We start from the raw sequence: 12,293 nt of genomic DNA, 5'->3' as shown, positions 1-12,293 counted from the left end.
TAATAATGACTAGCCTGGATCACTACGCAAGTCCTAAACAGTACACAAAAAAAAAAACTTTTTAGACGTTAATAAACTGCGCCAAAAGACAAGGCCACGAGTAAGGAACATACAAAACACCAGAGTGCCATGTTCATTATTTGCGTCCTTGTCTTTTCGCGCAGTTTATCAACGTTTAAAAGTTGTGAACCAACTAGCCTGCGAACATCTTACTGAAAAAAAAAAACTTGGAGAACGCTTGAGCTTCGCCTTCAAGAGTAGAACGCACTAGCTTAATCGGGCCACGTGCGCATCGCCTTCTAAACTACTAGCCTGGCTTCAGTTCTCAGTGCATGCCTCAACTGTGCCATAGGGAAACGAACAACCGTGCACGTAACATTGGCTGTTTCACATGATCCTAAAATGCCCACTGCAAGTAAAGTTGTTAAGTTCCCACTATGCCGTAATTACCCACTATGCGTAATTACTCCTTTTGTGAATCAGCGAAGGGCCCACTACACATCCGTAATGCAACACGCGATCCTATGTAGCTGTTCACTTTGTTGTTGCTTTTGATGATAATGATGATTAAATATGTCGGAGCACTTTGTGATAGGTGGTCCTTTAAAACACCCACTCGTTGAGCAATTCACATGTTTTGACGCCTGGTGCGATTCTACGCTTCTGCTACGCAATCTTACATGCGTTCAGGAGACTCCTTCGACTACGTGACATTCATACAGTGTTTTTTTCCGAAGCAGTTTTAAGAAATATCGTGGCTCTGTGGTAGAGCACCTGCTTGCCACGCAGACGGCCTGGGTTTGATTCTCACTCAAACCTGAAGATTTTATTATTTATTTTATTTGCATCTTTCTCAATATCTCGGTCACGGACAACATGATTTTTCGCTCCCAACCAACGACGCCATCACCGACACCAGAATTCCTGCGAAACGAGCTCTTTAACGCTATCTCCTTAAACACTCCCAATGCACAGTGAACTCTTACAACGGCAATTGAGATTTCTCCAGTATAAACTTGGTGAAGTTCACCAAACATATTCAAAACATTCAGCATAAAGTTACTTCACCTATACAAAGATAAAGGTATGCACTTGACGTCACCCGTGATGGGGTTTTCAAGGGTCTTCAAGGACTTGTACGCACCCTGTTTCTGCTGCCGAAGTGAGGTATTGCTCAGCTTATGCTGTTCATTTTGAATGGTTGAAAATAAAGAATATATTGCGCATGCTTGCGATGCACTCGCTGTGAGGAATTTACAAATTGTAATGTGTTCAGTACTTGTTAGATGCGAAACAGACACCAATTTGTGCACCAATTTCAATTTCTGTGTGCGCTCAACACCACTCTATAGTGCTGTGGAAAGGTCTACACAAGGCGTAGCCTTCATCAATGTACCGTACTTTGCATTTCTACATCAGGGCACAACCAGTCATTCTTTTATGGCAAAACACAATTTCCCTGCACTCTCAACTGCTGGTGTTATAGTCCTGACCCACCAGCGTTATTCTGTTCAGTCAACTTGAGCATGCACGCGTTCCTCATTCCACCGCATTCCATTCCACGTTTCGGCAAGGTTAGAAAAATGACGCCATATATACTCTATTAGGTAAATGCTTGTTTTTAATGGTGCAAGATTTGTTAGAATCTCATTTGCATGCAAGTCAAACTTACATCCTCGAGAACATTTAAATCACAATGCGTGATGGCCACTAGACGCAAGGCCGTCTTGCATGCTTCCTAACAAGCACCATGCAAGAGAAACTTCAATAGCGACGCCACAGCAGCATCATAGTTTGCACGGAAGAAGCACTGCAGCGTGCAGCACAGTAGAGTGGCTATGACAATGGCACCAATGCAGCTAAAAACAAAAAATCTAGCAAACAAGAAGTTCAGTAGGCACAGACACTTCTTTTTGTCAAGATTGCGTAAGCGCGAGCACATGACTCTGCTCCACCAATAGAAGCGCACCAGACCTCATCGCCTGCCGTCGCTGGAGGGCTCTGGCGGAAAGACGTTGCGGCCTGTAGTAATTTTATTCAGGTGGCAGCAGTCAACAGCTTGGGAAGGGGAACTGCAGAGCTGTATCACACAGTGATGTTGCAATAGTGGTATCATGTACCTTAACCCATTATATACTTATGACGAACCCAGCTCGTCAAATGGTGCTTTCCTATTTAAAACATAGATGGCAGCATGGGCTCCATGACTGGCGCCTTTATTTAATGAGATTCTGCACACTAAACGGTGAAATGCGCGCCTTGCGTCTCCCGCGCGTTATAAACAAACATACGCAGTGACGTGCTTTGAACGCTACCACCAGGACGGTAGCCTCATCTAGTTTGTATTGAACTATCGAGAAATAGTACATTTTGTCCATGGGAAGTCAAACGGAACTGATACTTTCTGGAGTTGCGGAAATTTCTTTCGGACTACCCATCAAATGGCCCAGGTACAGGGTATTATTACCAGGCCTGCAGCCAGGCGGGGCGGGGGGTTTGGTGTCTAGGGCCCTCGCCTCCTCCCGAAATTCTGATGGAGGAGGTGTTTTACCGAAAATAAATAACGAAAATATGTTTTTCAAGACCTTGAGCAAGTTCCCCCCCCCCCCCCCGCTCACAGAAAAAAATTCCTGGCTTATTACATGACGGTGCAAAATATGACGACTAAAGCTTTTTATAAGCCGTTTTTGTAAAAGGTTTTTGCAAGGTTTTTTCTGTTTAGAACATGTTACTGAAGCATTTTACACCATAAAAAAATTTGGCAATTTTGGAACAATTTTTCATAATTTAATCGGGACTTAAGGGGTTAAGATAGAGGACACATTTTTTTCATGTATTGGAAATACAGATACATGCCATGTGCATGAGGATGCAGATTACACAAAAGATAGCATCTAGATGCTGTCCAGCTCTGACCGTATATGCACAGAATGTGAATTTTGTTTTTTGTGAAAGCAGACACATCCTACCAGCAGCAAGGTGAGAGAATGATGCAAACTCACAAGAACTGGCAAGCCACTCTCCGTTGGGGCTGAACTTGACTGAGGAGACAGCTTTGGTGTGGCCAGCAAGGGTAAACTTCAGGGAGTAATTGGGCTTCTGCATGACACACGTCACAGGCTTCTCAAAATGCGCTCACATGCAATCACTTGTGGTGCATTTGATTTGTCCTTTTATGTGACATTGGAACTAATAACAAATGCTGCTCAAGTTGTCTTACGAGGTGAGAATTTCAATACCGCAGACTCTGGATAGTAATACCTCAAGGGGAAATTCTCTTTATAATAAGTTTTAAATATGACAAAGCAGAAATGGCCAATTATAATTGCCACCATCTCAAAGATACAAGACAGAACAAAGGCAGCTAACATTTCTGGCATGCAGTAAGTATGAATTACATTTTAAATTGGCCAACTCTTAGGAGTGGTCACACAAAAATGTGGACACAATATGACTGTTACATCACACTGATGGAAACACAGAGGTGCCACCTGTACATTATCAGCCACAAATACAGCCTAAAAAGTATTTGAATTGAGTTTTGAAGCTCGTGAAAGTGCCAAATCGGAAATAGAAGCAAAAAGTGATGATTTCATCGAGCGGGGACTATTTGTAAACAACATATGTCACGAGTTCTAGCCGGGTTACCGGAGGCGTGTGCGAGATGTACAACGCTCGTAGCGACACCTGATGATGCAGAGCCTAACCAGAGACCTACAAACAAAACATTGCACCAACGTCGAGTGCTCTTCGAAATCGAAACTGCCTCCAATCGTAACATACGAGCACATAATTAAACATTCGTCTCGCGCTAGGACAAATGAGCTTCGTTGCCATTATTAACGAGACAGCAGCCACTGATTAAGGGTAAAAAACAGGGGTTCACAAATTTTCTATCATCACTCCTTTGGGATTTTACTATTCGAACTTACAGAAAACAAATATAATGATTTCATTCACTAAAATCAAATCACAGCGCTTCTTAATGACATTTTAAAACTATAGCATGCTCCCATATTGACAATCACATGAAAAAACTAACAGTTGTTCTGTGTACGAATACAACCAATGAGCAAAGCTCCTTAGAAATGGGACGCAAACAACTATGCGCCTGATCTCGCTGCTGGCTTTCATAAAGGTGGTAGAGTGGGGAGCGGGGGGGGGGGGGGGGGGGAGTGTCTGCGGCACTCAGTGGCGGGAACGAGTGTGCAGCGCACAGCGCAGGGAGAGGGAGACAGGTGGGAGAGGGGTGTGAGCAGTGATGCCGGCGGGAAGCTTCAACGGCGGCAACGGAACACCGTGCACGGCGTTTAGCGCGCGCAGCGTTTCATTGTCTTTTTGCGCCAGCGCCGGGTGGGGAGACCGTCTGCTACTACCTTCGACAAAGCGCCCGTAGTGCGCTAGAATAATGGCTGTCATTTAACAATCCACGATAAAGGTGGTGAAGGTGAAGATGACCATTACAACCAGTTGTGCACAGAGCTTATTTCTTTTAACCTCGAATTTCTGGTGCGCTAGAACCAAACAGCTCAAGGCCTAAACATTCCCTCTTAAGGGGGGAAGAGGGTTTTTAAAAATCATCAAGATTCCCTTTACCAAATTTAATGAAACTGCACAGTCTTGTTCAGTTTTCTTTGCTGATTCCAAATATGCAATTATTCTTCAGATATGTCCATTAGTTCCAACGTTAATTAAAATTAATTAGCATTGTTTCTGGGAACAATGGAGCAAGAACTACTCATCGAAATCTTGCTTTAGGCACATAGCCGGATACTAGGAAACATAAGCTTCAGAGGGGTAGGAATACTTTTTTGATATGCAAACTATTAAGAATTAAGGGCGCTACCTCTTTCTCAAGTACGATGAACCAACAAGCCCGCATCGCCACCCTAGTTGAACAGAAAGCTTTGATATGCTGTATAATTCTTAATAGTTTGCATATCAAAAAAGTATTCCTACCCCTGTGAAGCTTATGTTTCCTAGTATCCGGCTATGTGCCTAAAGCAAGATTTCGATGAGTAGTTCTTGCTCCATTGTTCCCGGAAACAATGCTAATTAATTTTATTTAACTTTGGAACTAATGGACATATTCGAAGAATAATTGCATATTTGGAATCAGCAAAGAAAAATAAAACAAGACTTTGCAGTTTCATTAAATTTGGTAAAGGGAATCTTGATGATTTTTAAAAACCCTCTTCCCCCTTAAGTCACCGGCCACTGCAACCTAAGAGAGAGAGAAAGGTTCAGTGAAAGGCAGGGAGGTTAACCAGAAGAAAGTTTTTCGGTTTGCTACCCTGCACTGGGGAAGGGGCAAGGGGGGATAGAAAGGTAAGGAAGGGGAAAAAAAGAATAAAAAAATAAAGAGCATCATAGTCGTTTAGCAAGGTCGGTTGAGTGCAGAAACTTCAGCAGCGCCTTCGTCGCTTTCTGGTTGGAAGCTCGAATTTTGCGGCACTCCAAAATTCATTGTTCAGAAAGCGGCTGGTCATCAAAGTGTGCTAGCGTTGCTGAGAGCTGTTGTCTTTGGGAGCTATAGTGAAGACAATGACACAGGATGTGCGCAATGGTTTCCTCGCTGCCACAGTGAGCACAGGCAGCACTGTCTGCCATTCCGATTCTGTAAGCAAAGCTGTTCATGAAAGACACTCCAGGCCACAAGCGGCAGAGGACTGTTGTTTCGGATCGGGATAGTCCGGATGGAATTTGAAGTTGAAGTGACCGATCCAGACGGTGAAGGCGAGTATGCAGAAAACCGGACGTATTCAACATTGAATGCGTTGGATCACATGCAACCTAAAGCGATGCTTAAGAGAAGCGAGCTTTGATGGTGACAGCGGAGTGCGGGCCTAAGGAGCTTTGCTCCTAAAATAGAAGCTTAAACAGCTCCGCTGTTAAAACTTGGAGGGTGCTTGAGCTTCACCTTCATCAAGAGTAAAACGTGATAGCGTAATTGGGCCCCGTGTGAATCGCCTTCAACCGTGCCACAAATAAAGCACTGTTTGTGCGCATAACATTGGATAGCCACAGCCAACAAGAGAACCGAGAGGAGAATAGAGATGAGCAATGCACTGTGTAGCTAACGTTCACACTGTCAAACACAACTGCTGACATGTGCAAATCAGAAGACTAGAGAACTGAAATGTCCAGTTTTATTGCAATAGCAATTATATGGACACTCTGCGGGTTTTTGCTGTCACCGTCATTTTCCATATCAAGTATAAATCAATAACATCGCCCCGTGTATCGCATAATCTACGTGCGAGTAAATGTGCGCCAGTGCTGGAGACGAACATGGCTGAAGAAGAGATGAAACAAGCCGGCCATCTCCGTTGCACTAAGGGTGCATGTGATAACACAGCCCCGCGTGCGAGGCCTGCCGTTGATGGCTCCTCAAGCAGAGAGGAGACGCCCCACCTGTCTCTCGTCAGGCGAAGGAGCATGAAGGAAGGGGGCTGGCTGCGACGCTCGAGCAGCAACTGCGAGCTTTGATTATAAAGGCACAGTTACTAGCGATGACGAGCGCGCTATCTCGGCAGATGTCAGATGTCAGGCAGCACAAAAGCCCCTGCAGCGGTCATATTGCCTTACACAAGCGTTTTGTAGAGTTACAAGAGATCAGATCCAAAAGAGTTAGCTGCTAGCCTTACTTCGCATAACATTACAATTTCTTGCTATAGCATTCATTGCTTCACCCGTGCGGCGAAAATGACTCTTTTCGCGCCATCATCGTCACGGAGAGCATGCCAGGTGATGATGGTGGCAGGAGCCCGCATAAGCGCACCATGCCGTGAATGACAGCGGCACACAAAGGCACCGAAGACCGCTTGGGAGCAGTTTTGGCACAATAATGCGTTTGGGAGCAGGATGGCGCAGCAGAAGCAGATTGGCGCAGCATAGCACAAATGGCCCAGCACTTCCACCCCTGAGTTCTACAAGGATCGGTTAAGTTGCAACATGGCATGCAAACTTTGAACGAATAAACATCAAATATCTCACCAGTTTGGCAGCTGCCGAGGGGTCCCCAGGTTTGGAACCCCCCAGGCTAGATGAGCCTGATTGTGCCGTTTCTCAGCAGGTTGCCACTCCTGTCCTGCGCAACAAGAAAGAAACCATGCACCCATTGCTGGTTTAAGCAGGATTTTCAATTACAAGTCTTAAGCTACTTTTCCACTACTGTCGTCGCATCAAAGCCTAAAGGGTGCTGCCACCAGGACTAATCTCTCATACCCAAAAGATTACTGATGCAAGGGCCAAGCACAAAGAGCGCTAAGTAAGTGATTGATGAAGGGAGCAATTATTTAAAATGCTGATTGTAGTGTGGCTTTACATAAGCCTAAAAGACTCGCTTTCAAGTGCACAAAAGTGTAGATATATATATTAAAAATATGGCAATGACTCGTGAGGTCATCCCACAAGATGTTATTTGCTTTGGTACCTTGTGCTTGGTCAAATTAGTTGCAGCAAACTAGAACACAGCCAAGCATGCCCAACTGTCTCCACGACATGTCCGGGAAACATTTTCAAGAGGAATGAGCAGCAATTGGTGAATCACTGAATCTTGCTGCTCCCTAAATCTTGGGGGCAGCCATATGGGCACAAAAGAGTGGGGTGTAAATCTCTAGTCTCTCTTAATGGATCTGGGCTGAGTCGTGGCGTACGTTTGTCTTCCTTGGTCTGACCATGGTTTGGGTGAGAACTGCTATCCACCTCCGCAGATAATGTACAACAAGCTGAACCTTCTTTGACCTCCAAGCCCTGGCTCCCTCATACATCAAGGCCCTGATGCACCACTCTTTCAATAGCTACCCAACATTGGCAATCAGAAATGTGTACCTGTTTATCTATGCCCTGGAAACAATATCCTGTTTGGAGGCAGTTGGAGTAGGAAAAGCCCGATAAATTATCACTTCCAAGGATGGCCAAAAAAATTACACCATCTCCGCTAAAGGGAACCACGTGTTGATGCGAAGCAGCGGGGAGCCAGTGTTAGTGCCAGTGTCAGCGCTGACGTTGACACTGGCGGCGGCGTTGACGCTGGTGCTCATTGCTGCATTGCGCAGGAGAGAATGAGGCGCACGCGCACCGCGGAACTACCGTGCCGCCCCAGTGGAGTATGCAGCTGTCGCACCACCTGTCATGCGCGCCACTCCGTAGAGTAGAGGATTCCTAGAGGAGAGAGAGGGGGGGAGGGGACATGCATGGGCAGTGGGGGGTGAACGCCGCAGGACGAACGTGGGAGGAGGGACGGACAAAGCCCCCGCCATAAGCTGCTTCGCATCTAATATAAACATGTGCATACTCCTTGTGCCCACAGAATTATCATGGCCCATGCAAAGCTCAAGTTGAACAAGTGAGCTATAATTCAAGGCCCACAAAGACATCTTACACTCATCACACAATCTTGCAGCAATCTAGAGGATGTGCCTATCATTAGCACTTATTAGCTTGGTGAATTTAGCCCTTCTTATTTTTCACAGCAGTCTAAGAACACGTCATTTCTGAGACGAAGTGCAGGTAGCAAAACTATGTCACTCCAAAATCTTAACGACCTGTTAACTGCGTGTACGGTTGCATGAGCACACTGAAAAGTTGCTCAACACGCAGTGACGAGCATGGGATCATTACATCATGCGAAGGTAGCGCCACTTTAATGCATACTACTAACGCAGGCCTATATGTACATTTTTTTGTGGAGTAATACCTTTTAATATAAAGAAACGAACAATATTTCAATATTAACAAAAAAATCGTCGACCGCGTACAGCAATCAACGGTCACGTGGCCGGGTTCATCGGATCGTTCATGTTTTTGCCGCCAGAGGCGCTGTGGTCACTTTTCGCGACTTTCAATTAAGAAATAAAAATATAAATCCATCTCACAAAAAAAAAAAACAGGGTTAGTTTGAGTCAACGCGATGGACAATCTTTCCATCAGTGGAGTCATCTCATTTCATGTTCTGAGCATTTGTCGGACCCTTTAAAGAAGCTGGCTACATATAGCTTTTGACAATCATCAGCCTGTACAGTGCCGGACTCTCCCAACGACCTATGCCTCCTTTTTCATAAATGTCACCCAACCTTTTGCCATCCTCAGCCCCGCTTCCTATCTCTTGGCATCCAATCCTACACTCTAAATGACCATAAGTTTTTTTCATGACATGACTTACCAAGGTCCAGATTTTCTTCTCAATAGCTACTAGGATATTGGCTAACCCTGTTTGTTCTACGATCCCTCTGGCTGTCTTCTTCTCTCTAAGGGTTACACCTGTCATTCCAATGCATGCTGAATGGTTCTTAACTTCTTTTCGAGATTCTTTGCTATCTTCCATGTTTCTGCCCCATACGTTACGTCTGGCAAAATACAATCGTGCCCTTTCCACTTAAGTGACAGTGGTAAGTTGCCAGTCATGAGTTGAGAACATCTTCCGTATGCACACCAGCCCATCCTTATTGTTTGGTGGATTTCCTCTACACAAGTAGCCTTTTCAAAACACAAGTGTTTTGAAAAGGCGATTCGTGTGGCAGGCCAGCACAAACCTGGAAGCATAGGCCGTCACCATGGATGTTTGAATGCATTCTTTCTTGTTATTTTGCCTGCTTGTTGTTGAGTAAACGATGACATTTGTGTGTGACAAGTTAGACAACCTTTACTTGCGATGCGCGCAAGTAAAACGTATGATCGCCGACTGCACGTGCTGTATTTGTTTTCTGTGCTGTAGTTCAGCTCTGTTTGTAGACGTTGCTCGGGCTGCATGAATGCTTGAGTAACTTTGCCACATGCCAGCTTTGCACGCGATATCTTAGCCGTCATGTAGCACAACAGAAGGGTATGGCGTGGCTTCACTTGCACGCACAGTGCAGTTAAGGGGCGAAAGCAGTAGAAGGGGAATAAATTTTTTAATTCCCGTGGTTCCTAATGCATTTTGCCACACATCCGAGGCTTCTTACCATTTCTGTTTACGAACTGCGGTACGGCGGAAAAACAGCAGCAGCGTACGAGCGACAATTGCTGGACCTGTCAATGGCTGTCTGCAAACAAAATGTAGATTGCAGGCTCGAGATCACTTTGCTGACTGCCACTCGGTTCCGTCAACACTGTGAAAATATCAGTTAACTTGCATGGAGCGTACATTCACAGCAAACTAGCTAAAGCATGTACTTCATAAACACGGCCGGGATCACTTGCTTTACGCGGCGGACGCTGTGAATCTAGTGTTCCTGCTGGTTTTTTCACCATGGTCACGGCGGAAAACTGAAGAACTTTGTACCAGGTGGGTAGTTCTTATAGCTACTGGCACAGTTCACAATACAGCAATTCATGGGTCGGCTGCTGCACGAAGCATGCGAGTTGCTTTCGTTCACTCCTGCACCACAGCGCCAGCGGCTCAGTGCACATTTCCTATACATAGCTACTTTGAATGGGAGGATCCATCTACAGTTGAACCTCTCAATAATGAAGGCCCTCAAGAACGAAATTCTCGCGACAACAAAGACATCTGGCGTCCCCGCCGAACGTCTGTAGAGTTCAATGCATTTGCCCGTCTTGACAGCAAAGGGGCTTTAAAAAGCATTCCCGCCATAACGAAAGTTTCAGGTAGTAATCTGCAACATTGTTTTCAATACATGAGCTAGTTGGGAACCCAGCAGTTTAAAAATTGCAGCACCGCTCATTCAACAAGTCGGGCACATGCATTTTTCTCCGCCAACAAGCATCCGTGTGGCTACTGCTGTTTACATTCGGTCAGATGTTGATAACAATGAGACTGATGAGGATGATGATGATAGCCACAAGTTCAACAAGATGCTGTTGAACTGCATGACTTTTTGTGTGCTGATGCCAACCAGATTGCGCACAAAGAGTTTAGCGACGACGCTATCATCAAATGTGTGCGCAAAGAATATGAGAGTGACGACAAGAGTGAGGAAAGCAACAAAATGTAAGAAAGGCAAGTAAACTCGCGCGAACTTCTTGATGCTTTTGAAATCATTCGCCTTTTTCCTCGGCGCCCATGACAACGATGAAGCTATGCAAAGCTTCATAGGCATGTGCAGGGTTCTCCATTAGCACCCCCCACCCCTTGTTGGTTGAGTCCGAAAAAAAAAAAAAAAAAAACACAAACTCCGCCATGGATGCAAACCTGAAAATGAAGCAACGATGTGCATCTCACAAAGGCCTGCCATTGGTTCCCGGCTTTCCGGGGTAAAGGCACGAAGTAAACCATTCTTTGAATGCACCATCAGGAGTCCTTGGTCGCCACTATCGGTAAAAAGCATGCATAGCTATAACCCTGTGCATTAAAAAATGGCGTGAAAGGTCCGACTGAGAAAAGGTATGGGGCAGAATTGGCGCCCCCCATTAAGGTGATTAGGGGGGAGGGGGCATGCCCCCATCGTGCACACACCTATGCAAAGCTTATTAAACTGTGAGGCTCTTGAAGGAGCTCTTGAGGTGTTGCCTTGAAGGAGCCGTCAAGCTCCTTCAACGCAACGTGAAACAGAGCCAGCTGAGCGAGTTCAAGTAAATTTGGTTGTGTGAAGTAACTGGTGTGCGTATTTTTCCATTTTCACGACAACAAAGAAAACTCGCTTCCTCAGCGATTTCATTATTGAGGGGTTCGACTGTAGCTGGTTTTTCAGGATTCTCACTGTGGATGACTTGAGATTTCGGGTAGATTTTGAGACAAGCAAGCAGCTCATGAGTGGATGTTCCCATAGTGATTTGTTCGGGCAGCAATGAGAGCCACCCACAATGAAGCCCCACTGGGGTCGCTGCAGCGCTCGATGTATAAGGCTGCAAGCACCAGCCGTGCATTGCCACTACAACCTAATATACCAGGTGCTTTAGCTTTAGTGCAAAAGCTTTCCAAAATTCTTAAAAATAGGCTCTCCAAGAAAAAAAAAAAAACACCAAGCATGTGCATAGTATGCAGAACAGTGACAGCAAAAGCTGAAGGAATGGCCTTTCTAGAGCCCATTGTGAACTCTCTTGGGGTAACTACTACGAGTACAGTTGCAAGGTACTCACTTAAGCCATAAATCCTCATAATTTGGCCAAGTAGTGAAATACCCACTATGCAATTATTCATCATTCTGCGCAGAAGCAAGGTACCAGCTCCACATCTGTAAGGCATTATGTGCACTTTGTTGATACCGTGGCTGATGAAGAATTATGGCTGAGCCCTTTGTAATGGGTGGGAAGCTTTAAACTACCTACTCGTTAAGCAATTCTTATTGTGTGATGTCTGGCATTATTTCACTCTTCTACCACGCTATATCACACCTGTTAACGCGATT

General features: G+C 45.2%; 1 protein-coding gene across 1 annotated transcript in view; it reads right to left on the bottom strand.

Annotated features, from left to right (window-relative positions):
• The window catches only part of LOC119381605 (WD repeat-containing protein 5), a 133,869-nt gene that overhangs the window by 83,205 nt on the left and 38,371 nt on the right, over positions 1-12,293 (bottom strand). Inside the window, exons 3-4 of the mRNA XM_049412936.1 lie at positions 6,997-7,067; positions 3,003-3,099 (exon numbers count right to left, since the gene is read on the bottom strand). Coding sequence (XP_049268893.1) covers positions 3,003-3,099; positions 6,997-7,067 — 168 coding nt within the window. The remainder of the gene's footprint in view (positions 1-3,002; positions 3,100-6,996; positions 7,068-12,293) is intronic.

The sequence above is a fragment of the Rhipicephalus sanguineus genome, chromosome 1 (genome assembly GCF_013339695.2).
Source record: "Rhipicephalus sanguineus isolate Rsan-2018 chromosome 1, BIME_Rsan_1.4, whole genome shotgun sequence".
Lineage (NCBI taxonomy): Eukaryota > Metazoa > Arthropoda > Arachnida > Ixodida > Ixodidae > Rhipicephalus > Rhipicephalus sanguineus.
Note: the sequence above shows the minus strand (reverse complement) of the source record. Positions and strands in the feature narration are given on the sequence as shown.